We start from the raw sequence: 24962 nt of genomic DNA on the forward strand, positions 1-24962 counted from the left end.
TTGAAAGATCTCTATTCTGAGCAATATCCAGTTATCGTCAACTGTTACCAAGTTAGAATTAGATTTCGGACGACTTGGGAGAGTTTTAAATTTTAAGTGCATCTTAATTTGAAACATTTTTAGAACAAGAGATTAATTTAGTAGGGAGATTAAGAAGCTGTTTATTGTTTTATAAATCCTTTCTGTTTAAATTGTTTTTTTTTTCTAATGTTTGGTTACGTTGTACAAGAAAAGGTTATAATATTAGATCAAATACACAACTTTCATTCGAAACCTCAGCTTGATGTATATTTTTTTAGCAGGCCAGTAGAACAGGTGTACCAAAAGTTCACGAGACGCCCCTGACCCAATCACACGTTGGCGCATCTTACCCAGCACTATGAAGCCGTTTCCCAGCTCGTTGGTGGTGCCACAGCTTTGGTAGAAGGTAGCCGCTCGATGCCCGCTTTTCCACATTTTCTGTCCTACGACGTCGAACTTGCGGGGATGTAATTCTTCGTAGATTATCCTGTCGCAACCTGCGAAGCCTAACGACTAACAGTTCCATGTTCCAAGCTTCCAATCGTGATCCTTCATTCTTCGCCTAAATCGTTGCCGACTGTACCGAGTCGTAGTATCTTCTATTTCGTTCGTAATGGTTGTTTTGACGTAGAACTACGTCTGTCTTTTCTATATTGGGGTACACTTTACGATTGCAAAAAATCGAAAAACGTCACGAAAATATGATAGACTTTGACCGTTAATATCTCAACCGTTTCTTGATGGATTTTCAATTTTCTTGGACCATTCGATCAAGGAAGAGTCAACGCTGCATACCTGAAGTACACTGAAGTCTTTTTTTACGCGTTTTTTTTTTTTACACAACTCGCTTTTTATGCGATTTTTTTTCACTCGAATTTCGGGATTTCCACGGTTTATTCAGACATATTTTGGTATTTACGCGGTTTTTTATGTTGTTTTAATTCACGCGGCCCTTATCCTTCGCGTAAAACCCGACTCCAGTGTGTTATAATACTGTATGATAATATTTACCTTTGAAAACTGGCGAACAGTTGAGCAATCGGTTTCGGTGAATCAGTCAATCTCGTAAGTGCATCGCAAGATTTTTCTTCCATAGCACTACATTCCAACTGGAACTTGGCCTGCTTTTCAACTTAGTAATCTATTAGCTTTTCTTTGGTTATCAATTGAAAGCTTTCTAAACACATTGCATTACTATGTATCTTGTGTCGAGTTTTCCACCCGAAAACATCCTAGATCGGATTGATAATTGATCTTGCCATCTCCGGATTCTGCGCCTTTGTTCAAAAGGCTAACTGGAGACCACAAGCCAGCATAGAAATCAAATTAGTGCAACTTACATGCATTTTGCTGGTGCAGTTCGTTTCTCCTAATTAACATCGTTGTTCTGGGAAACTTTGTTCGGCTCGTTTTTTGCTGATTCCGGAGTAAACGCAAAGTCTGGCGTAACTCACGTGAAGGAATAATAATTATTATCAATAAACTGTCAAACTTTTTTGTCGCGTCTACTCTGACTTCCTCCAAAGGATGTCCAGTGTCCACCCAACTCCGTTGACAGCCCAGCTTTCACGATGGGCTTTTCTGTAATGAGCAACCGGTGGCTGAGACTGACTTAGTGGCGGGTGCTAAGTCTCTGTTCCAGTTTGCGTCGGTGATGGTTGCAGCGGTACACTATCAGCCAGGGTTGTGCTGAATCATTCTCATGCGATAATTATTGAAATTATCATTTGTGATTGTGATTGTTGTGATTGGCGATCGCTTTTAAAATTTTGGAATCGAATAATAATAAAAGCAAAATTATTATTTAAATGTAAACCTAACTAATACCAATTTAATTAAGAAAATTATTTTGAGCTTTTTAGTGGAATGTCTTCACTTGTCATAAGACGAGTTTGTACAATCCCATTGAATTCCACCACTTCATTGTATCTTGACAGATACGTATTTCGACCTCAACAGTAGACTTAAGTCGAGTCAAGTACGAGACACTGAAGACGGCCTTACTGTTGAGGTCGAAATACGTATCTGTCAAGATACAATTAAGTGGTTGAATTCAATGGGATTGTACAAACTCGTCTTATGACAAGTGACCAATTTAATGTCAATAATGAAGACCAATCGGATTTTTGGCATTGTGTTTTGGTATTATGTAGGAAAATAAGTTCAAAAGTAGTTTTTACCAATGCTTTAAATCGAGCTACAATTAACGAACGATTCTCACTCTCTCGCGAGTGTTTATCAATGATAATTTGGATATGTGGTCGCTTGAAAGTGTTGTTCATCCTCGATTAGGTATTCGGAAATTTTATTTTTATCATCCTTTTCAAATGTTGGTCTAAAAATTATATACATCACCAGGGTTCGTAATAATCATTCAATCTCAGGAGCACAGGATAAACAATGAAAACAGATTCACCCTGGGCTTGAAAAACTCTTGTTTTGGTCTCATTGAACAGAAAAGTCGAACACCTGTACATTACATACAGCTACGTAGTTCAACGTCTCCTTTGCGTACAACCCGATTGGGCTGCACTTTTGAGTTTTTCAGTTAATGATTTAATGATGATTTATAAAGTGAATGCTGGATTTCCGGTTAATACGGATAGTTTTAAACCTCGTTTTAAACAGCACAATTCATAATTGCGTCGTTCTTGTTTATCCGGAAATTTCTTGGCGAATTTCTATAAAAAAAACACTGCCCTCTCTGTGCTGTAAAAAAGGTTCTGTTTTACCGAAATCCGTGAATACTTCGTAGAAGTAGGGTTATCCGGTACCTACTTTAAAGAACCGGAACTTTGAAGAATATTCAATTTGAACGAAACAGTGGTACGAACAATTCCAAACAAACAGAGACATTGTTTTGGAAGCTTCAGGTCAGAATTAAAGGCCTAGTATCCAGGCTCTAGTCAAAATTACGTTGAGGATAAGATGTAAAACTCCGATAAGGAATCGTATCTGTCCTTTTCTGTGGTACCCAATGCAATTGGGCATCTAGCATCAATGTCTATGTTGAATATATCTCGAATGGTAAGTGAAACAAACGAAAAAAACAGTCAACTTAGCTATACTAAGGAAATATCACTCATTGTATTTTAAATTTGAAGGAAATTACATTTTATGCTTTTTATTTGCAATATTAAAATAAATGAAAAGATGGATTTGTGAGAAAAATGATGCCTGGTATTAGCATCTCCAAGAAATCAATGTTTTTCGGGTGATTGGAATTAGGAACACGAATGAACGGAATTGGGAACAATGCCATTTCAGATGATTGGAATTAGGACCTCATAATTGGTCAATTTTGTTTTCACTAGTGGAGCCTAAGTCTATGAATGCATCCCAACATATTTTATTTTCAATTGTATATAGAAAATGACACTATGTAGCAAAATTGCAGCTTCAAAATACTAAACGGCTATTTTTTAGAGCTTTTAGACACAGCGCATTGTCTTAGGTGAACGGCACAGCACGGTATACGAATTTCAAATTTCATTTCAAATCTATAGATCTATAGTCTATTATAGATTAGATATAAAAAACAATCTATGTATGTATGTTCGCTAACTACTTCTGAACCACTCGGCCGATTTCAACCAAACTTGGTACACACATTCTCTATTCTCAGGGGAAGTTTCCAAGAGGGGGTGGGATGGTCATTTCGAAAATTTGATTAGTTATCGATCAACTCAACCCTTCATCGAAATCATTGCTCAGTGAAAAGCAATGACTAATGTGTTTCCTTCTGGATGGTGGATGTGATCCCTTCTTTAAAAATAGACGTTTGCCCGGAATAAGACATCGGTGGATTGTTTTCCTTCTTTAGAAATAGACGTTTGCCCGGAATAAGGCGATTTTGGGTTTGATCCCTTTTTCAAAATCAGTTAATGTCTGCCTGAAATCTGCCTTCTTTTAATCAAATGATTCAGTATCAATACGAAAACACAATTATCCTGTTGACCAATTGGTTTATTAATTTTCCGATTGTGAAAAAACTGCGAATCAAACTGGCAACTTCGAACAAGGCCGGGTATATACAGCTAGGCATTTTATAAATTTCAGAAACGAAATATTTTTTTTGCCGATCAAAAGAAATAAAAATAGATATGATATGTACATATTGTTTTATACAAGGTTTTATAATTGTTTTATTATGTAGTGGCCCAACGAGGATTTAATTCGAAGCGCGTCGACCAGCGATAGGTGTTCGATTTTGCGCATTTTCTTTCGATGCACTTGCATTTGGGCTGTTTTCTCCATATGCTAAACGAAAACGGCGATACGCAGCGCAGCTACATACAACAGCTCTAGGTAGGTATTTAGCCACCTTATGCAAATTTGTATTTGCGTCGCGCTAAGTGTACCACGAGTAGCCGAGCTGGGTGTGTCCAAAGAGCCAGAGATGAAAGCTGCTCGGTCAGTTTCAGTGAAGATCTTGTCGCGGGCGGGTGGATTGAACCTTTTGATTGCGGTATTGAATTCCTTTCGATTTTTTTTCGCACTTGCAGTAAGTCGTAAGCTTTCGGATACCATTGTTTAGTGGTGTCTGGAAAGTTGTTTTGATTCTGCACGCGCGCCTTCGAGATAACAACCTTATCAATGAGACTTGCAGTCGAAAACAAATTTGACCCCCCTGAAATTGTTCAAATAAAAAGAACTAAATTGCGATAAGAGGAATTACCTACAATGAATCTTATGATTTGCCTTATATTTTTAGGAGCGACACTGACGATCACCCAACAGGCATATACGAAGGATATTCGATCGGAGATGAATAGCGTTCACACAGCTCAGATCGCCGAGGTGCACGAGATGCCCATGGCTGTCATCAACCGTCCCATCCCACCGGTGCTCGACGATGGCAAGGTTGAATCCCTCATGCTGTCCATCCAGGTTTGTTTTTGTCATTTCCACTTCAATATAGGAGTTTGCAAATTTTTTCCACTAATTGCAGGACCCCGCACAAATTTCCACAATTCCACCGATCGACGTGCTGTGGATCGAGGGCAGCGAGGGTGGCAACTACTACTACAGCTTCGGCGGGTGTCACCGATTCGAGGCGTACAAACGCCTCGGCAAGCCGACGATTATGGCAAAGCTGATCAAATCTTCCCTGTCGGATCTGCAGCACTACCTCGGGGCCAGCTGTCCGGTGCAGCTCAAGTGAACGATTTGGAAGAACAGAAAAGAAGAAGACCGTACGGATATTCGGATCACATTCCCGCGCTTGATTGAGGTTTCAATGTACTTGTTTTATTGATCGCATCTCGTCTACTAACTAAGTCAAAGTGATAAATGTTAAGGAAATCGTTAAACTGCTTAGCATTAGTGTTCGTTTTTACATATGTATAAAATATATCAATGTTTTACAATCTCCTTCGTACAAAACGATTCAGTTCTGTTTATTTTATCCGATAATGGGTTGGACGGGTGGGAGATTTGGAAGAATTTTGGATTGACTTACCTGTAGCAGATGTAATTAGGTCTAAAGTAGTCGTTTATGAACAAGATTACGATCTGATGAGAGCTTCAATTTGACGGATGTCTTTGACACATCCTTCCGTTAGTACTTCGATCTGGTTGTCTGGTTTGATAAGGACGTCATCCTCGATTCGGAGCCCCAATCCGCGGAATTCCGGCGGGACATCTTTTCGTCGGAGACTTATGTAGATTCCTGCAAAGTGAAGATAAAATTAAATGTCACACTTGTAGGAAATAAGATAATGTGTCTTGTTCGAAATATTCTATTTCCGCAGTGAACGGAAAATTTGTCACGTAGAGATGCGAAATGCGGCCCGGTTATTCAAAATATTAGTTGGAAAGTTAAAAAAAACTCACCTGGCTCAACAGTGCAAACCATTCCGGGAACGAGCGCAATGCTTCGCGAAATTAATGGCGTGTCGTGCACGTCCATACCCAAATAGTGCGACACATGATGCGGACAGAATTTGTACGCCGCCCGTCCCAAATCTGCACCTTGCAAGGCTTTAGGAATCAGCCCCACCTCCTGCAGATACTTTCCCAGCCGAAGGCACATCGTATCAAACAGCTGATCCAACGTTTCCCCTCCGGCATTGTGCAGACATTTGAGTAGCTCCTGTTGCACCTGCGACAACAGTTCGTACAGGATTCGTTGCGGTTCGCTAAACTCCCCATTTATTGGCCACGTTCTCGTGATATCACTCGTATATCCTCCATATTCGCAACCAGCATCCATCAGAACCATCTCCCCGTCCTTCACAATCTGATTATTGTTCACGTAGTGTATCACAGTCGCGTTTGCCCCTCCTGCTACTACAGGAGGATACGCCAAGTAGCTTGCTCCCGCCATCCGACTGAAGAAATCCACCTTAGCGAACAGCTGATGCTCGCTTTGTCCGGCTTTACTCTCCTGCATTGTTCTGTTGATGGCCGCGGAAGCTATTTGACAAGTGCGTCTCATCAGTTCCCTTTCGGCGGGCGTCTTCACCACCCTCAGCCTGTGAATAAGCCCCAGCGGCGAACGAACCACTTCCGACCTACTCACGTCACCAACCATTTTCCTGATGTCCTCTAAGTCACATTCCTTCTCATCGAACCAAACCAATCCGTGCGGATGTGCAAACGAGTATTTCGTCAAATAGTTTTTAAGATCGCTCACATTTACTGCCTCGTCCACTCCGAACACGTGTGGGGCCAATTCCACCCCCGTTCGGGGACCATCCCACAGCTCGGCATGGCTATCCTTCGGCCGCACAAACAGTGTACTTTTCTCGTTCCCAGCGGCGTCCACCTCCAGAGTCAGAACACTGTCCGGTTCCAGACATCCGCTCAAGTATAGGAAATCGGTGTTCTGCCGAAACACGTACGGTATCTTATCGCTCATATACTTTTTGTTGGCCGATGGTATGACCACAATGTGCTCCTTGACGGAGCGATCCAGCCCAGTTGCGGCATAATTTCTGACCAGCGCTAGAAGGGCTTTGCGTCGGGCTTGCACTTCGGCAAGACGAATCCCCGGCACCAGTTCATCTTCAGTTAGGAGATGCGGATGTGTGGCCGGCATCGGTTGTCCATAGGAAACGGTTAGCTTTGTTAGGTCCGAGGATGCGTTTGTTGTCACTTTTGGTAACCCGACGGGGGTGGCATTTGAGGAGCAGGGTCTGACTGGGAGCAAATTCGAATCTGTTGACAAGCACAAAATCATTATTTTCATGATAGAAATGCAGAATTTTGAACAATTACAATCAACTTACCACATATTGTGAATAATCTTAGAATTTGAGAGCGTTTTGAGTGAAGCTGATGATACACTTTGAACACATTCATACTTTTCTTTTACTGAACAAAATAAATTTTAAATTGCGTTTCGCAATCCACCGATCTAATTTTTGTTTTGATTTGGTTTGTTTTGTCGCTCACCTTCTCCGTCAGTGCCAGCTGATTTTGTTGATAAGCATAAGCACACTGATTGGTTGATTGGGACTGTTGTAAGGTTTCGCGTCATATTTTTCTAGCTGCCTGCACTGAACCAAATAATAAAAATTGACTTTTCTTGGAATGAAAACAAACTTCAGTGGTTTTGCGATTGATTCAAATAAAAGAAAAATCTTCAATATTCAATAGTGTTGATAATTTAGCTTATGGTAGGTATTAGGCAAGCAGCCTAAATTGAACAAAAGTGAGCCGCATTCCATATTGAAAGTGTACCAGATGGCCACCGGAACGATGACGGAGGAACAGTTCAAAGCTTTGGCCGAAAGGTTCTTGGAACTGTCGGACCATATCGGCGATGGCTGGGAATTGATCACATCAGAAGGCGGAAACACCGTGTATTTGAAGAAGCGATTGAAACAAACTTTGAATTGCATTGGGAGCAGCACCACCGCGGATCGCGAGTTGATAGCAGATGATCCTTCTCTAGCGCTTCCACCAGAGAATTCAAATGCATCAAACTCTGATGTTTACCAGTTCGAGTACCATGTGGTGTACAGCGTCAGTTACCAGGTTCCCGTTTTGTACTTCAACGCATTCAAGTCTGGTATTATTCCGTTCGGCTTTTTCCCTAACCAAATGTTCTAATGCTTCGTTTTGATCCCGTTCAGATGGAACCATGCTTCGCCTGGAGGATGCCTGGGACGGTTTTCGCGATCTGGCACTGGAGAGCCGTGAACAGCTCCGTCAAACTCTCACCCAGATGGAACATCCGGTGGTGTTCAAACCTTTTCTAGCGTTGCATCCTTGTCGAACAGCACAGGTGCTGGGTGATATTGCCACCGGCTGTGGGAATGCGATTGTTGCTTTCCTTTCGTCGTACGGGCCGTTTGTTAACTTGCATTTGGACATTCGGTATGGCGGATTAGTGAAATAAATGTATACATCTATAGATGTTTTAATTATGCTCTGTGTTCTTGGTGATCTCCATTGTAGTTTTCATTTATTTTACAAATAAATTAGAATTAAATTAATCACACCAACTTAGAAATTATTAACCATCAAATTACAACGAAACCCTTTTTCTGATGAACAAAATTCTTATTAAAGGATTATTAATAATTATAGAGAAGAAAAATTATTTCCTTATAATGTTGGAACCACCCTAACCGACTGATTTGTCAGCTTGAAATATTTCACTGCTGTGCAGCTCACGTAAAAAAAATTCAAAATAAATCACGTGTTCCTTTACGTCAAACGGACAACGCGGCGACGCATGGTAGTTTGTTATTTGGGTTTTTTATTGTGATTTAAAAAAAAGTAGCAGCAGAGAAAAACCATGTCGACGGAGCAATCTTACGGACTTGCAAATCGCAACTGGAGCAGCCATCCGAGACCGGAGATGTATGTCGGTCGCAAGGGTGATTCCCGTTCCGTGGAAGAAATCTGTAAGTATCTCCTTTTTTTATTTTTATTCATATTGCCTTTCCTTTACCCAGTATTTAGTTGCTTTGTATACTTTCTCTGTGAAAACATTCATTTTGAAGCAATAGGGTTCTTCTTCTTGGCATTACATCCCCACCTGGAACATTGCCGCCACTTCCACAGAACTGCGAGGTCTTACCATTTTTGCAAGTTACCATTTTTGCATTCGTATATCGTGAGGATAACACGATGATACTTTTATGCCCAGGGTAGTCGAGACCGTTTCCAAACCGAAAATTGCTTAAACCGGAATCGATCCCAGCCACCCTCAGCATGGTATTGCTTTGTGGCAAGCATCGCATCGCTGCAGGCAGGCAAAATTTCATTTCTGGAAATTTATCGACGATGAATGATTTTCATACCCATTCTTGTCTGCTTCCGACTTTGATTTTCTTAGTGAACAATTGCATCACATGATTGATGCAATGTTCAAAGCAAATACCAAAACTGAAGCTGTTCAGATTGGTATATCAAATTTACACAGAAAATTGTTATTTTATATCGTTTTAATGAATCTAAATAATTCTTCGAAAATTTTGAATTGGAATGCCCACTCTTTAAATGGTAAAGAAGATGAATTATTCAACTTCTTATCAGTTTATAATGTGCACATTGACATTATAACTGAAACATATTTAAAACCTGGTCTTTTCATCAAAAGAGATCCAAATCATTTCATTTACCGAAATGATCGGCTTGACAGCGCCTGTGGTGGGGCGCCATCATCATTAATAGACGTATCAAACATAAATTATATTCTTTGTTTGAAACCAAAGTTTTCGAAGCCTTGGGAGTTTCTGTTGAAACAAATTTTGAACAATTTATTCTCTTTTATTGCTGCTTACTTGCCTTTCCAGTGCAATAAGCAGCAAAGGAACTTGTTGAGAGTTGATCTTCAAATTTTAACTCGCAACAAATCCAAATTTTTCATAATTGGTGACTTCAATGCCAAACACCATTCATGGAATAATGCTGAAAGCAATTCCAATGATAAATTTTTTTTTGAAGGTTGTTCTGCAGGATATTATACTGTTCAATATCCCAATGAGCCAAATTGTTTTTCTTCCAGTCGAAATCCTTCTACAATTTATTTAGTTTTAACGGATTCAAGTCAGCTGTGTGGCTAATTGGTAACTCATGCTGACTTTGACTCTGATCACCTTCCTGTGACGTTTGAAATCTCACAAGAAGCTATTAACAATCCAATCAGCTCTACTTTTAATTATCATAGAGCTGATTGGGATTTGTATAAAACGTATATCGATAGGAATTTTGATGTTGATATTCCTCTCGATACCAAAAGTGATATTGATAATGCTCTCGTATCAAGGCGTAGGCGAAGGCAATATTAAAGAACTCGCGATCCCGCGTTGAAAGTTATTTGGCGAGATTTGCAAAATGAAATTAAAAAAACCTTTCGCTATTCTGAGAAATACCAACTTTGAGAATAATGTCTTAGATCCCAGTTCGAAACCTTTTTGGAAATTAACGAAAATCCTTAAAAAACTCAAAAGCCAATTCCAGCGCAAAGAGGGAAATACAATTTTATGGCAAAAGGCTCAACAACTTACTCAGCAGTTCGAGAGTGCCCATAATTTTAGTCTAGGTCTCACTAGTCCTAGTTGAGGATCAGGTTACACGGAGCTTCGAAGACATTCTCAACCAAGAGAATGTTTTTTACCCATCCATTTCTAGAAAATTTAAAAATATGAAAGCCCCAGGTGATGATGGTATTTTCTACATACTTATCAAAAAACTTCCTGAGAGCTTTTTATCCTTTTTGGTTAATTTATTCAACAAATGTTTTCAATTGGCATACTTTCCAGCTAAATGGAAGAACGCCAAAGTTGTTCCAATTTTGAAGCCGGACAAAAATCCAGCTCAGGCTTCTAGTTATTGCCCAATCAGTTTGCTCCAGAAGCACTGATGATGATAAGGACGCATTCTACGCGCAGTTGGAACGTGAGTACGATAGCTGCCCAAGCCACGACGACAAAATCATCATAGGAGATTTGAACGCTCATGTTGGCCAAGAGGAGGAGTTTAGACCGACTATTGGGAAGTTCAGCACACACCGGCTGACGAACGAAAGCTGCCTACGACTAATAGATTTCGCTGCATCCAAGAATATGGCCATTCGCAGCACCTACTTCCAACACAGCCTTCCATATCGGTGCACCTGGAGATCACCACTGCAGACAGAATCACATCGACCATATTCTGATTGATGGATGGCACTTTTCCGACATTTTCGACGTCAGGACATATCGTGGCGCTAACATGAACTCTGACCACAATCTGGTGATAGTTAAACTGCGCCCAAAACTAGAGGTGTGCGCCGCCGCACCACGCCGCCGCCGCCGGCAGTTTTTGGTACGCCGCCGACAATTTTGTACCGGCGCGCCGCCGTTAAAAATTTGTCACGCCACTAATCTACAATTTTCCACGCCGATTCAATATTGAAGAAGTCCGTAATTTTCCTGTTTGATCTCTTCAACATCTCGTTGAAACACCAGAGAATTTTTCGAAGAGAATACCAATGATTACCCGGATAAAAAATATCATTAAAATATCATAAATTTTATTGTTACAACACCATTTAAGACATAATTTTTACCATTGAATATAATGGAATTTCGACAATAAAATCACATGAGAAATAATGGTTTTCCACGATAAAATGAATGGTAAATGGGACTTTTACAATAAAAAGGGGGGGTGGTAAGTATCTTTACAATAAAAAAATCGAAAATTTTCCATACAAAATTTTGAGCAAAACAATTGATTTTACGGTTCTTCAATGGGATGATTTCGAGCGACAAAATAATAGAAAACATTGTGTTTTAAATGTTTTCAATTACTGTTTCTATTGTTTTACAATAGAAATATGTACAACAAGATTTAGAATACATTATACTCCAACATTACAATAAAAATACAATACAATTATTTGCTTTACAAATTATTTTATTTTAAATCAGTTTAAACTTCATTTTCACTCATTTTACCTCGCATTGCTGTCGGGACTTCCGAACCGAACTTTCTTCCAAAGTTTTATCTGTCAAACTAATTGATGTGTTGTTTAGGCGTTTAGGCGAATCCAGCGCACTACTTTCGAAGTTGGGTAATGTCGTTTTCGGTTATTGCTGGGTCGAACCTAGTTCTGCACCGGATCCGCTCTAACTGCTGTCAAAACGTTCGGTTATTCGTTCAGGTTGGATCGCGATCCGCACCAGATCCGACCCAAAATGAATGAGGTTCGCTCTGCCGATTTATCGAGATCCAACCTAGGTTCACCAATACATTCAAACACAAACTGTCAAACTGGTGTTTATGTTTACGCTAAAGGAAAATGAAAACGTAAAAGACACGGATGGGTATTTGATTTTGTTTGTTTCATTTGTTAAATTTATCAATTTTGTTGCTGTTTTCCACGCAAAAATGGATTATTTTAATTTTGTGCTGTCTTCAAGCTTCTCTGATGGTGAATCGCATTCCGATATCGACATATTTTTCGCTGATTACCTCAGATGGTAGCTCCATTATAAACAAAATGAGGGTTGAAAATTTTGTTGAAAATGTGATTTATAAAATGCAGTGACGAAAAGGTAGCTGCTATTTATTCACTATTACGTTGTGTATTCGAACATATACTTCAGGTATAATTGCTCTATCAATGGGAAAATAGCGTACCAGAGTATCTGCCGCTATGAAGTTATTTTATTCATTATTGCAGTTCTGTGCATAATTTGTTCAAGGTTACGGATTTGAAGAACATAAACATAATGCATTAACCCTGACATTAACCATTTATAAGGCATTGGCAACTATATTGTCATGAACAAATTTATTGTATTTATTTATAAATGATTATTCATAAATATATTCAAATGTTTATTAAGGAACAGTTTTTATACGAATGGAGCATAATTTTTGAGTGGAAGAAGGGTTTTTACTTGTAATTCATTAAAAAACCGACAAAGACATATTTTATCCCATTGATATTTATTATGTTGAATCTCCTGTTTAGATTATGTAGTGAAAAATGATTTGCCTCTCTTGTATATTTGGTTTTTGCAGTTCTGACGAAATCGCAATTTATCCCAAAGGGTCTTGGGGGGAAAGTAGCAAAAAAATGCAAAAAGCAAAATAGAATGCTGTTCAACTTTTGTGCGATCTGATTATTTGTTTTAAAATAAAAGGCCCCAAATCTCAATTGCTTTCATATTTTTTGTTCTGTTCCATTTCAATGACATAATTGATAATTCAAATCTACTGTAACACAATCACTGTTACCCAAAAAGCCATATAGAATCAGCATAATAGTTTATCGGGAAACACGGATTGGCATAAATTTCACGGCAATCCACATTGCCGTCGTCATTCATCACAAGCTCCTAATCACATTAATTTATTGATGGATTAATACCTAGTCATTTTAGTCATTAAACAATTAACAGAAGAAACATCTGATTTCCCCCATAATTCATAAAACAAGAAAAAAAAGAACACTAATTAATAACAAAATTCAGTATTTAAAATAATATCTGTGTCTGTTTCTGCCAGCTGATAAAAGTGCGAATTGAAAACAAAACAGATGATAGGGATTAAGTTCTCACTAATACCATCATACTGACTCGATCCCGATTCGTTTTTCGTTCGGTTATTCAGAGTCGGGGTCGGACCTGACCCAGGTTTAAAACCGAAAAATTGTCGTTTTCGGTTATTGCTGGGTCGAACCTAGTTCTGCACCGGATCCGCTCTAACTGCTGTCAAAACGTTCGGTTATTCGTTCAGGTTGGATCGCGATCCGCACCAGATCCGACCCAAAATGAATGAGGTTCGCTCTGCCGATTTATCGAGATCCAACCTAGGTTCACCAATACATTCAAACACAAACTGTCAAACTGGTGTTTATGTTTACGCTAAAGGAAAATGAAAACGTAAAAGACACGGATGGGTATTTGATTTTGTTTATTTCATTTGTTAAATTTATCAATTTTGTTGCTGTTTTCCACGCAAAAATGGATTATTTTAATTTTGTGCTGTCTTCAAGCTTCTCTGATGGTGAATCGCATTCAGATATCGACATATTTTTCGCTGATTACCTCAGATGGTAGCTCCATTATAAACAAAATGAGGGTTGAAAATTTTGTTGAAAATGTGTTTTATAAAATGCAGTGACGAAAAGGTAGCTGCTATTTATTCACTATTACGCTATTACGTTGAGTATTCGTACATATACTTCAGGTATAATTGCTCTATCAATGGGAAAATAGCGTACCAGAGTATCTGCCGCTATGAAGTTATTCATACCAAAATGTTCATACCATTATTTTATTCATTATTGCAGTTCTGTGCATAATTTGTTCAAGGTTACGGATTTGAAGAACATAAACATAATGCATTAACCCTGACATTAACCATTTATAAGGCATTGGCAACTATATTGACATGAACAAATTTATTGTATTTATTTATAAATGATTATTCATAAATATATTCAAATGTTTATTTAGGAACAGTTTTTATACGAATGGAGCATAATTTTTGAGTGGAAGAAGGGTTTTTACTTGTAATTCATTAAAAAACCGACAAAGACATATTTTATCCCATTGATATTTATTATGTTGAATCTCCTGTTTAGATTATGTAGTGAAAAATGATTTGCCTCTCTTGTATATTTGGTTTTTGCAGTTCTGACGAAATCGCAATTTATCCCAAAGGGTCCCCTCTTGAGGGGGAAATAGCAAAAAAAATGCAAAAAGCAAAATAGAATGCTGTTCAACTCTTGTGCGATATGATTATTTGTTTTAAAATGAAAGTCCCCCAAATCTCAATTGCTCTCATATTTTTTTGTTCTGTTCCATTTCAATGACGTAATTGATAATTCAAATCTACTGTAACACAATCACTGTTACCCAAAAAGCCATATAGAATCAGCATAATAGTTTATCGGGAAACACGGATTGGCATAAATTTCACGGCAATCCACATTGCTGTCGTCATTCATCACAAGCTCCTAATCACATTAATTTATTGATGGATTAATAGTCATTTTAGTCATTAAACAATTAACAGAAGAAACATCTGATTTCCCCCATAATTCATAAAACAAGAAAAAAAGAACACTAATTAATAACAAAATTCAGTATTTAAAATAATATCTGTGTCTGTTTCTGCCAGCTGATAAAAGTGCGAATTGAAAACAAAACAGATGATAGGGATTAAGTTCTCACTAATACCATCATACTGACTCGATCCCGATTCGTTTTTCGTTCGGTTATTCAGAGTCGGGGTCGGACCTGACCCAGGTTTAAAACCGAAAAAATTGTCGTTTTCGGTTATTGCTGGGTCGAACCTAGTTCTGCACCGGATCCGCTCTAACTGCTGTCAAAACGTTCGGTTATTCGTTCAGGTTGGATCGCGATCCGCACCAGATCCGACCCAAAATGAATGAGGTTCGCTCTGCCGATTTATCGAGATCCAACCTAGGTTCACCAATACATTCAAACACAAACTGTCAAACTGGTGTTTATGTTTACGCTAAAGGAAAATAAAAACGTAAAAGACACGGATGGGTATTTGATTTTGTTTGTTTCATTTGTTAAATTTATCAATTTTGTTGCTGTTTTCCACGCAAAAATGGATTATTTTAATTTTGTGCTGTCTTCAAGCTTCTCTGATGGTGAATCGCATTCGGATATCGACATATTTTTCGCTGATTACCTCAGATGGTAGCTCCATTATAAACAAAATGAGGGTTGAAAATTTTGTTGAAAATGTGTTTTATAAAATGCAGTGACGAGAAGGTAGCTGCTATTTATTCACTATTACATTGTGTATTCGAACATCCCGCATAATTAAAAACCATCTGCAGTATTCTTGTTACTATTCACCTGCATTAAGGAATACTGTTACTAATTGTGTAATCATAGATTTACAATGTAACTATATTTATTCATATAATTAATACTATACAGCATGTTTCATCGACAATACTGTATGCAATAATGTCATAGTTTGTTGTTTATTTTATATACGTTATCTTCCGTTATTTCGAGAGAAAACGATAATATACTATAAATGACCCATAACTGATATATCAACCATATGAAATATGTCTATTAAATAATTATGTATCTTCTAAATCTAGTCTAGTTTCCTTGCCGTGTGGAATCGAAATTAAGAATTATATCTTCCAATGATAAAAACATTATAAACGTAAAAGTTCTGCAATGATTTTCAACAGACCGCAGAATTATTTTCCCGTGTAGCTGCCATTGGTTTTGTTTGTAAAAATAAACAACTGGTTCGGTGAAACCAGAATCACTTTTGTGCTTTTTCCAATTATATCTTGTACTGTAAATCAAGGGTAAGTAATGAAATGCGTAATTCATTCAAATATTTTTGAATAATCAAAAATTCCCACAGTTCTCAACAGTTGTCTTGGCGGAAAAATGTGGAAGCAAAGTCCGCTTAGCTGCAAAACAATTTTATTGAGGCGTGATATTGGTAAGTATTTCATCAATTTGATAGAATATACTCTGCATGTTCACGGGGAAAATCCCAAAAAAGGCGAAAAAGACGGTAAATCCCGCACAAAGTGTGCCATCCGTTTTGCGGGATAGACAGTCTTTTCCGAGATTCCGAGATCTAGAAAAAACGTGTTGTGTGTGCATATTTATAATCTCGCGGTTTTCTTCCTGCGTATTTTCAGGTCAGAATAATATTCTTTTGGATGCAGCTTCCCGGACGCCCAAACAAAGACAAACTTACTATCTTGCCCATACATTTTATTTAAGGAAAACGAAACATATATCGTACAAATAAATAATGAAAATGTAACAAACACTTGTTTTTTTATTTTTCGTGGGAGAAATTTTCATCTGCTTTCTTTCTAGTGAAAGATAAGGGATACGGTGTGCCATTTTTCTCTCATATCATTCTACTGTTTATATACTACATCCCATATTGTTCTCATTCAAAACACGGATTATAACTGGACCATACCACATGCCATGTTAGAAAAATAATGTACTGAAAATGTCCCTTTTATATTGTAATTATACTTAACCGCCCATTACCCGTATGGTCGATTTGCCAATCACAACATATCATACAGTGATTACGATTTATGGTGAGGTTAGTGTATCATTAATATGAACAACAATCAGATCAGTAGCGGTAATGTTGTTTATATTCATAAACGTTCTGAGAAATAATCCACTTATGGTTCATGATTATGCGGGATATACTTCAGGTATAATTGCTCTATCAATGGGAAAATAGCGTACCAGAGTATCTGCCGCTATGAAGTTATTCATACCAAAATGTTCATACCATTATTTTATTCATTATTGCAGTTCTGTGAATAATTTGTAAGGTTACGGATTTGAAGAATATAAACATAAACCCTGGCATTAACCCTTTATAAGGCAGTGGCAACTATATTGCCATCAACAAATTTATTGTATTTATTTGTAAATGATTATTTATAAATAAACTCAAATGTCAGGAACAGTTTAAACGAATTTTTAAGCATAATTTAGCAGAACTTTTAAGTGGAAGAAGGATTTTTAGTTGTAATTCGTTTAAAAACAGACAAAGACATATTTTATCCCATTGATATAAATTATGTTGAATCTCCTGTTAAGATTATGTAGTGAAAAATAATTTGCCTCTCTTGTATATTTGGTTTTTGCATTTCTGACGAAATCGCAATTTATCCCAAAGGGTCTTGGGGGGAAAGTAGCAAAAAAATGCAAAAAGCAAAATAGAATGCTGTTCAACTCTTGTGCGATCTGATTATTTGTTTTAAAATAAAAGTCCCCCAAATCTCAATTGCTTTCATATTTTTTTGTTCTGTTCCATTTCAATGACATAATTGATAATTCAAATCTACTGTAACACAATCACTGTTACCCAAAAAGCCATATAGAATCAGCATAATAGTTTATCGGGAAACACGGATTGGCATAAATTTCACGGCAATCCACATTGCTGTCGTCATTCATCACAAGCTCCTAATCACATTAATTTATTGATGGAATAATAGTCATTTTAGTCATTAAACAATTAACAGAAGAAACATCTGTTTTCCCCCATAATTCATAAAACAAGAAAAAAAGAACACTAATTAATAACAAAATTCAGTATTTAAAATAATATCTGTGTCTGTTTCTGCCAGCTGATAAAAGTGCGAATTGAAAACAAAACAGATGATAGGGATTAAGTTCTCACTAATACCATCATACTGACTCGATCCCGATTCGTTTTTCGTTCGGTTATTCAGAGTCGGGGTCGGACCTGACCCAGGTTTAAAACCGAAAACGACATAAGTTGCCTGTATCTGGAGAAAATTCAACTTCGGTATAAAAAGCGTACTAATTTTGTTCCGGATGAACAATACATGTAGTTATAAACCTGTGAAAAATGTAAATTATAAAAGAATGTTAGTTTTATTAGAAAAAATACGTCGAGAAGAAAACAAAAAAAAATACCTGCATCAGTTCTTATTAGATCCCGTTGGTGAGATTGGCCAAGCATCAGTATTTCATCATAAGCTTCATTTCTGTAAAGGAACAAAGATACATGTAACTAGGTATGTCATCAGGTATTATGACGATATTTTTTTTATTTATTTTTTGTTCGGGATGAACCACTGCGTCCATTATACATTGAACTTTTGTAGTATTGTAGATTACGATTACCGGTGGTGAGTATAAGCCGTTTGCCAGCCCAGTATCATTACTTGACACTTTACCGGTAGCTACTAAACGCGCTAGACCAAATTTGGTAGCACGATAACACCGCTGCTATTTGATGAACTACCAAAAATGCCAAACGTTACCGGTATGGAATGCAGGCTCCAAAATGATAACCGAAAATAGTAACCGATGCGAAAAAGTTTGACTAATCTAAATGACAACACGGCGAGTGTGATCAAAATACTCGCACTCAGGCCCAGTAATGATGCACTAACGCACTCTAACACTTTGGATACTTTCCACGGTACAGAAGCCATAGTGATCTATCGTTGCCCAACACCAGAAACTGTAATGAAAAAGACACTTTCTGCACCATACAGTTTTATTAATTTCATCTTTTCACTAACTATAAACAAAACTGTACACGCTCAAATGAATCCAGCCATTCTCCGAGTAACATGATAAGCAAAAGTTTTTGTTCCCTTTAATTTTTTTGAATTCCAATTTTTATTGCATAACATTTCTAGACTTGCAATATGAAAATATATTACTTGAGAATCGGTATAACATTTTTATTCATTTTATAAGAAAATCTATTGTAATTTTATTGTTTTCAATTGTTATTTCAACAATATAATAAATCCATGAAATATTCCAAAATTATATTAATTCAATTACATTAGACGAATTTCCAGATCATCCAAACCGAAAACTTTCATAAATTGTTTAGTTTTTGGATGTGCAATACCAAACATAAGCGAACAATAAAAATATAATAGAATGCATTGGTAACATTGAAATATATTGTTATATTAATGTAAGTACAATAAAGATCTTTTACAACCGTGAACATTTTACAATAAGCGTACAATAGTTTATATTGTTTACCACACAATCTATTGTATTTCAAAGAGTTATGTCATTCAAGTTACTGTAAGTTTTTATCCGGGATAATTGAAAGTTTAATACAATTTCTTATTGAAATTTCTAAAAACTCTCTGTAAAAACTAAGAAAAAACTCGCGTTAAGTTCCGAGATTTTTTTGAAGTTTTGATGTTTCGAGAATTCTTTCCAATTACCAAGTGGAGCTCTTTGGATTTCCGAACGAAAATTGTTTGTTTTGTCAGCAAAAAGTTCTTCAGATTTTACATGAGAATCTCAACCGTCTAAGACGAGTTTAGTACTCTCCATTCAATTCCACCAATTATTTTGATATCTTTGCAGAGACGTATTTCGACCACAACTGGTCGTCTTCAGTGTCTCCTACTTGACTCGACTTACATACGAAATACGTATCTGCAAAGATATCAAAATAATTGGTGGAATTAAATGGAGAGTACTAAACTCGTCTTAGACGGTTGAATACATTCCACTAAAAAGAGCTAAAAATATTTTTTATGAGAATCTCATCAGAATATTGTTGTTGAAGTCAGAAGTTGTTCAAAATTTCTACAGAAAAATATTATGAATATCCCCGGAAAGTTTTTGTTGAATTTCTTTTGAGTACCGTCAACTGGGGGGAAGATGATCATTTTTAAGACAAAACATGCAATAACAATGTGTGTTTACATTTTAAATCGAAACAAATATTTTCAAAACATGTACTGCTATACGTTGCAATAATCAACAACTTTATTTTTTTGAAATGCGTTCGCATTTATTAAAATAAATTAAATTATCACACATTTTTTTGAGTAATCTGGTTTGGGGTGAAGTTGATCAAGACAGCTCTACTAAAATCATTATGACCTAGTAGTCAAAATACACTAGGTTATTTGTATGAATGTTGAATTTACTACGTAAAGAAGTCTACGAAGTCAATATTTGAAACGAAAATAGCATCATTTATGACTATCTCTCTCTTTCTTCCACAAAATACATTTTCATGATTATAATCGAAAAACTCGGATTTCTACCTAGAGGTAAAATTACTTGAACGGAGAATATTGTTGACTACCGTTTCATAAAAAAATTTGGCACTTTTGACTGACACATCAAATGATCATCTTCACCTCAATGATCATCTTCCCCCCAGTTGACGGTACTCTTCAAAATTTACACAGAATATGCTTTTTGAGATTGGAAGATGCTTTAACGTTGATTTTCTCAAACTAGATTATTGAAGATGACCAGTTTGGTTTGAGAGTCCCTTTACTTGGTATTCATTGACTACGAAAAAGCTTTCGACCGTCTCAATCACGAGAATATGTGGGGCGCCCTGAGACGCAAGGGGGTTCCTGAGAAAATCATCGGCCTCATCGAAGCACAGTACGAGGCCTTTTCGTGTAGAGTGCTGCACAATGGGGTCCTGTCCGACCCTATCCGGGTCGTAGCTGGTGTGAGGCAAGGATGTATTCTATCACCGTTACTGTTCCTCATCGTAATCGATGAGATTCTAGTAGATGCGATTGACCGTGAACCAAACCGCGGGCTGTTATGGCAGCCTATAACCATGGAGCACCTAAACGACTTCGAATTGGCGGATGACGTTGCACTCCTCGCGCAACGGCGCTCTGATATGCAGAGTAAGCTCAACGACCTTGCCGATCGCTCCTCCTCGGCAGGTTTAGTCATCAACGTCAACAAAACCAAATCGTTGGATGTAAACACGGTGACTCCTTCCAGTTTCACAGTAGCCGGGCAACCAGTGGAGAATGTTGAAAGCTTCCAATATCTTGGTAGCCAAATGGCGTCAGACGGCGGTACCAAGATCGACATAGGCGCACGGATCAAGAAAGCAAGGGCTGCCTTTGCGAGTTTAAGATATATCTGGAAAAACAGGCAGATAAGTGAACGCACCAAAATACGAATTTTCAACTCTAACGTGAAATCTGTGCTGTTATACGCTAGCGAAACATGGTGTGTATCAGTGGAGAACACTCAACGGCTGCAGGTGTTCATTAACAGATGCCTGCGGTATATAATTCGGGCCTGGTGGCCTCACAACTGGATCTCAAACAACGAGCTCCATCGTCGTTGTCACCAGAGGCCGATAACAACAGAAATTCGGGATCGGAAGTGGGGCTGGGTCGGCCACACTCTACGTAGGGCGGAAACGAAATCTGTAAGCAAGCATTAGACTGGAACCCAGCGGGACATCGCAGCAGAGGCAGACCCAGAGGCTCATGGCGGCGAAGCCTCAATAAAGAAATAAAAGAAGTCGACCGAAATCTAACCTGGCAACAGGTTAAAGCGATAGCCGGGCATCGCTCAGGATGGAGATCTTTCAAGTCGGCCCTTTGCACCACCGGAGGTGTACAGGATCCATAAGTAAGTAAGTAAGTTTGGTTTGGCATAGCCAACATTAAAGCAAAAAATTCTTCGGGAGATTTCCTGGAATTTTCAAAAACTTTTCAAATCAAAGTAAATTAAAAAAAAACTTTGGGAAACTCAACGGAAAATTGCTCGAAATTTGTAAGGATTTTCTTTGGATTTCTACCGGAGATTCTTTATATTTTCCATTAGAAATTCTTGGGAAATTCGATTGGCTGAAAGCACCAGACGATCCAAATGGTAATTTGGCCGAAAAAACCGTTTGCCCTAACAAGTCGTCTGGCGGAAATGATCGTTTGGCCACTGAAGTCATTAGAAAAAAATCCTTTTGGCTGTTTGGCCGAAAATGTTATTTGGCATACGGCATTTGGCATAATGTCAATTACTGAATGGATAATATCTAGGAACTTTTTTTTCAAATAGGCGTAACTATATTTGACCTTGAAATTTTAAACGATTCATACTTTCTCAACTGACGGTACTACCAGATAGGTCGCAATCTATTATTTCTGTTTGGTGCATGAGTTGACCAAAATAATTTGAATAGGCTACTGCACGGACTGGTTTGTCTCTTTCGCGCTGCAAAGAAATTAGAAAACAACAGGCCCAGTAAACGTCAAAATTTATGAAGAACAAAAGAGAAAGAGATTTTTCCGTGCAGTGCTCTATTAGGAACACAATCATTATTCCAAAAATCAAGGTCAGAATCAATTAGATCCATTAGAAAAACTCAAAGATGCAGCCCAATCGGGTTGTACGCAAAGATGACGTAGGCCTACGTAGCTATTTGAAATTGATGGTATTTGCCATAATAATTTGTGTCGTTTTATTTACATTGAGCAAACTCCGCGGAGGCCAACTGAATCAAGAAGTCGAATAGTTGTTCCCAGATGGATGGACTTTGAGTCTCTAACCATGGAATTAACATGACTCATCGGCCGCTGAAGCCACTCGACTGGCTTTCAGTTGGGGACATCATAATCCCTACTTTGCCACGTACGCTTACATCGCGGGCGAAAACCAAACGTTGCAAATAAATATATTTGCGTTTGGTTTAACGCCACTTCTGATTTTGCTTATTTCTTCTTTATTGTGGCCATTTTTGAGGATGGTGTCCTCCAAAAAGGTCTTTATACAAAAGAAAGTTGATCCGACAATCCGATATGAACTTTCTTCAAAACTCAATCATAATTAGCAAATTTGATAGCGCGGCTGAGGGAGATGATGCAATTTATTTGAACGGATTGAATCACTAACAGCAACCAAGCTATCACGCTAAACCCGATCCATTTTCGCAATTAACTCTTTCTTTCTATAAAATGCTGGTCCTGAGAAGAACCAATTTTCTTTTCCCAATGCGTCTTTCCAATAACTAACTGCATCCAAACGCTTGTCAGCACCTTGCGTTGAAATTGTCCGACCGCCACTTGATGATTTTTCGCTAAGCCTCCACCATTTGGAATTAATTTTCAGCATTGCCACTGCTATCCACGCCTTCATGCTGCTGTGTCCGCTCCGCTGCATCAAATTTTGTCGAATCGCTCATTCCGCTCTTTCCGCGGAATCCCGATCAAAATGGCTCGCGCGCGCCGGAAAGCAGCTTTCTTGTATTCAATAAATTAAGCCCGTTAGCCCCGCCCCTTTGTGATCTCCATGGTTGTAAATATAATGTGCACTCATAACGATTATTGAAGGGGTGGGGCTAATGGAATTACTTCATTAGATATAAGAAAGCTGCTTTTCGGCGCGCGCGAGCCATTTTGAACAGGATTTCGCAGCAGACACCGGACCGTACGGAGAATGACAAAATCTAAGAATCCTATGAAATTTTCTCGCAAGATTCTGAATTTGGTCTTCATATTACCAAACATTATCTCTTGGCATCTGTCTGTCCGAGCGACGTTCGCCGATGGGTGGTTGCTGTAGATAGTTTCCACTGAGGTGGCATCTTCATTGATTTTATACAAAAGTAGGTTGATCCGACTATCCGAAATAATCTTTCTTCAAAGGGAAAAACTCAATCGTAAATAGCGAATTTGATAGCACGTCGGAGGGAAATGAAGTAGTGAATTTTAATGGAGGGAATCACTAACAGCAACCAAGCTACCATGCCAAACCCGATGCCACCGAAACAGTTCATTTTCGCAATTAACTCTTTCTTTTCATAAAATGTTGGTCCTGAGAAGAACCAATTTTCTTTTCCCAATGCTCCTTTCCAACTCACTGACACCACAATTTGTCATAAATTTTCAGCATGGGCACTGGCGGTGCGGGATCGCCACAGTGCTATTTTTATGGTCAACCCTTTCTTCATATGAAATGCTGGTTCGTTGAGGTTGAATGATCTGCAGCAACACATCGAGCACCACCACCAATGCGATGGATTTTCTTTGAAAATGTTATTAGCGCCTCCGTGATACTGTGTCCGCTCCGCTACGATCGCTTTGATGCGTCTGCTATGCGTAAAATCTTCAGTTCAATCAAAGGTAATTGCCTATTTCCGGGGATTAAACCACCCGACTTGGACGTTAATTTACAATGTTATGAAAACTCATATGTGAATATGTACGTTATGTGGAAGATATTGATTTGGAAAATGTATTGGAGGTAACCACTTTCCCTTCGATGGGACTCGAACCCATGACCCTACAGTACGCTAGACTGGTGCTTTAACCAACTAAGCTACGAAGGACCTCCGTCGGCCTTCGCAACCTAGCGGCTACTGAACGAGCTCGAGATTCCCAAATTGGACGCATAGTCAAATCACTCGCAATCCATTTATCAAGCCAATACTTCCACATGTGTATTGTACACGTCCACATTAGAGGAGCGTGAGTATTTAGAATGTCTGGCGGCTATACACATTCTTCATCAGCAACGGTACTGATCAAGTGAGGTTGTGTAAGCTATTTGCCAGTCGGTCGTCAAGCTCAGACCCGACCGCATTGCGTAGGCAAGAGCACGCAACTCAAGTTCAGTTCAATCAAAGGTAATTGCCTATTTCCGGGGATTAAACCACCCGACTTGGACGTTAATTTACAATGTTATGAAAACTCATATGTG

General features: G+C 38.2%; 4 protein-coding genes and 2 long non-coding RNA genes across 10 annotated transcripts in view; 4 read left to right on the top strand and 2 right to left on the bottom strand.

The window, feature by feature from the left end:
* LOC134206451 (sulfiredoxin) overlaps positions 1-5406 on the top strand; it is a 29627-nt gene extending 24221 nt beyond the window's left edge. For 2 of the 4 annotated variants that reach the window (XM_062682168.1, XM_062682170.1), the window contains exons 2-3: positions 4736-4911; positions 4973-5406. In XM_062682168.1, coding sequence (XP_062538152.1) covers positions 4736-4911; positions 4973-5185 — 389 coding nt within the window. In that variant the 3' untranslated portion in view covers positions 5186-5406. Of the gene's footprint in view, positions 1-4376; positions 4526-4735; positions 4912-4972 lie in introns of those variants that run through there. The other 2 variants (XM_062682172.1, XM_062682171.1) reach the window with 2 other exon arrangements.
* Positions 5250-7420, bottom strand: LOC134206448 (xaa-Pro aminopeptidase 3-like). Its single transcript, XM_062682165.1, has 3 exons — positions 7254-7420; positions 5857-7182; positions 5250-5692 (listed from the first exon to the last, which is right to left on the bottom strand). The coding sequence occupies exons 1-3, from the start codon at positions 7324-7326 to the stop codon at positions 5529-5531; spliced, it is 1563 nt and encodes a 520-aa protein (XP_062538149.1). The 5' UTR covers positions 7327-7420; the 3' UTR covers positions 5250-5528.
* A 121-nt stretch (positions 7421-7541) lies between these two features.
* On the top strand, positions 7542-8372 carry LOC134206450 (ubiquitin-like-conjugating enzyme ATG10). 2 transcript variants are annotated; one of them, XM_062682167.1, is made up of 3 exons: positions 7542-7643; positions 7703-8038; positions 8103-8372. In XM_062682167.1, exons 2-3 carry the CDS (start codon positions 7711-7713, stop codon positions 8366-8368), a joined length of 594 nt encoding a protein of 197 aa, XP_062538151.1. In that variant the 5' UTR covers positions 7542-7643; positions 7703-7710; the 3' UTR covers positions 8369-8372. The 2 variants fall into 2 exon arrangements, with proteins under 2 accessions (XP_062538151.1, XP_062538150.1); XM_062682166.1 differs by having other exon boundaries at positions 7546-8038.
* A 347-nt stretch (positions 8373-8719) lies between these two features.
* The window catches only part of LOC134206482 (probable ATP-dependent DNA helicase HFM1), a 68267-nt gene continuing 52024 nt past the window's right edge, over positions 8720-24962 (top strand). The window contains exon 1 of the mRNA XM_062682201.1: positions 8720-8879. Within this exon, the coding sequence (XP_062538185.1) occupies positions 8771-8879 (109 nt within the window). The 5' untranslated portion in view covers positions 8720-8770. The remainder of the gene's footprint in view (positions 8880-24962) is intronic.
* On the top strand, positions 15997-16751 carry LOC134212574 (uncharacterized). The gene is made up of 3 exons (XR_009979300.1): positions 15997-16291; positions 16351-16431; positions 16637-16751. It is a non-coding gene; the product is annotated as an uncharacterized LOC134212574 (long non-coding RNA).
* LOC134212580 (uncharacterized) lies at positions 18104-18740 on the bottom strand. Its single transcript, XR_009979301.1, has 3 exons — positions 18630-18740; positions 18420-18490; positions 18104-18342 (listed from the first exon to the last, which is right to left on the bottom strand). It is a non-coding gene; the product is annotated as an uncharacterized LOC134212580 (long non-coding RNA).

This window comes from Armigeres subalbatus, chromosome 1, assembly GCF_024139115.2.
Source record: "Armigeres subalbatus isolate Guangzhou_Male chromosome 1, GZ_Asu_2, whole genome shotgun sequence".
Classification (NCBI taxonomy): domain Eukaryota; kingdom Metazoa; phylum Arthropoda; class Insecta; order Diptera; family Culicidae; genus Armigeres; species Armigeres subalbatus.

Bases quoted from the DNA above. Each gene is read 5' to 3' on its own strand.
- LOC134206448 (XM_062682165.1), bottom strand. From the start codon at position 7,326: ATGAATGTGTTCAAAGTGTATCATCAGCTTCACTCAAAACGCTCTCAA. The intron at 7,183-7,253 runs GTAAGTTGATTG...GCTTGTCAACAG, and splicing joins AAGATTATTCACAATATGTG to ATTCGAATTTGCTCCCAGTC. The intron at 5,693-5,856 runs GTGAGTTTTTTT...TTCACTTTGCAG, and splicing joins GGTTTGCACTGTTGAGCCAG to GAATCTACATAAGTCTCCGA.
- LOC134206450 (XM_062682167.1), top strand. From the start codon at position 7,711: ATGGCCACCGGAACGATGACGGAGGAACAGTTCAAAGCTTTGGCCGAA. The intron at 8,039-8,102 runs GTATTATTCCGT...GATCCCGTTCAG, and splicing joins CTTCAACGCATTCAAGTCTG to ATGGAACCATGCTTCGCCTG.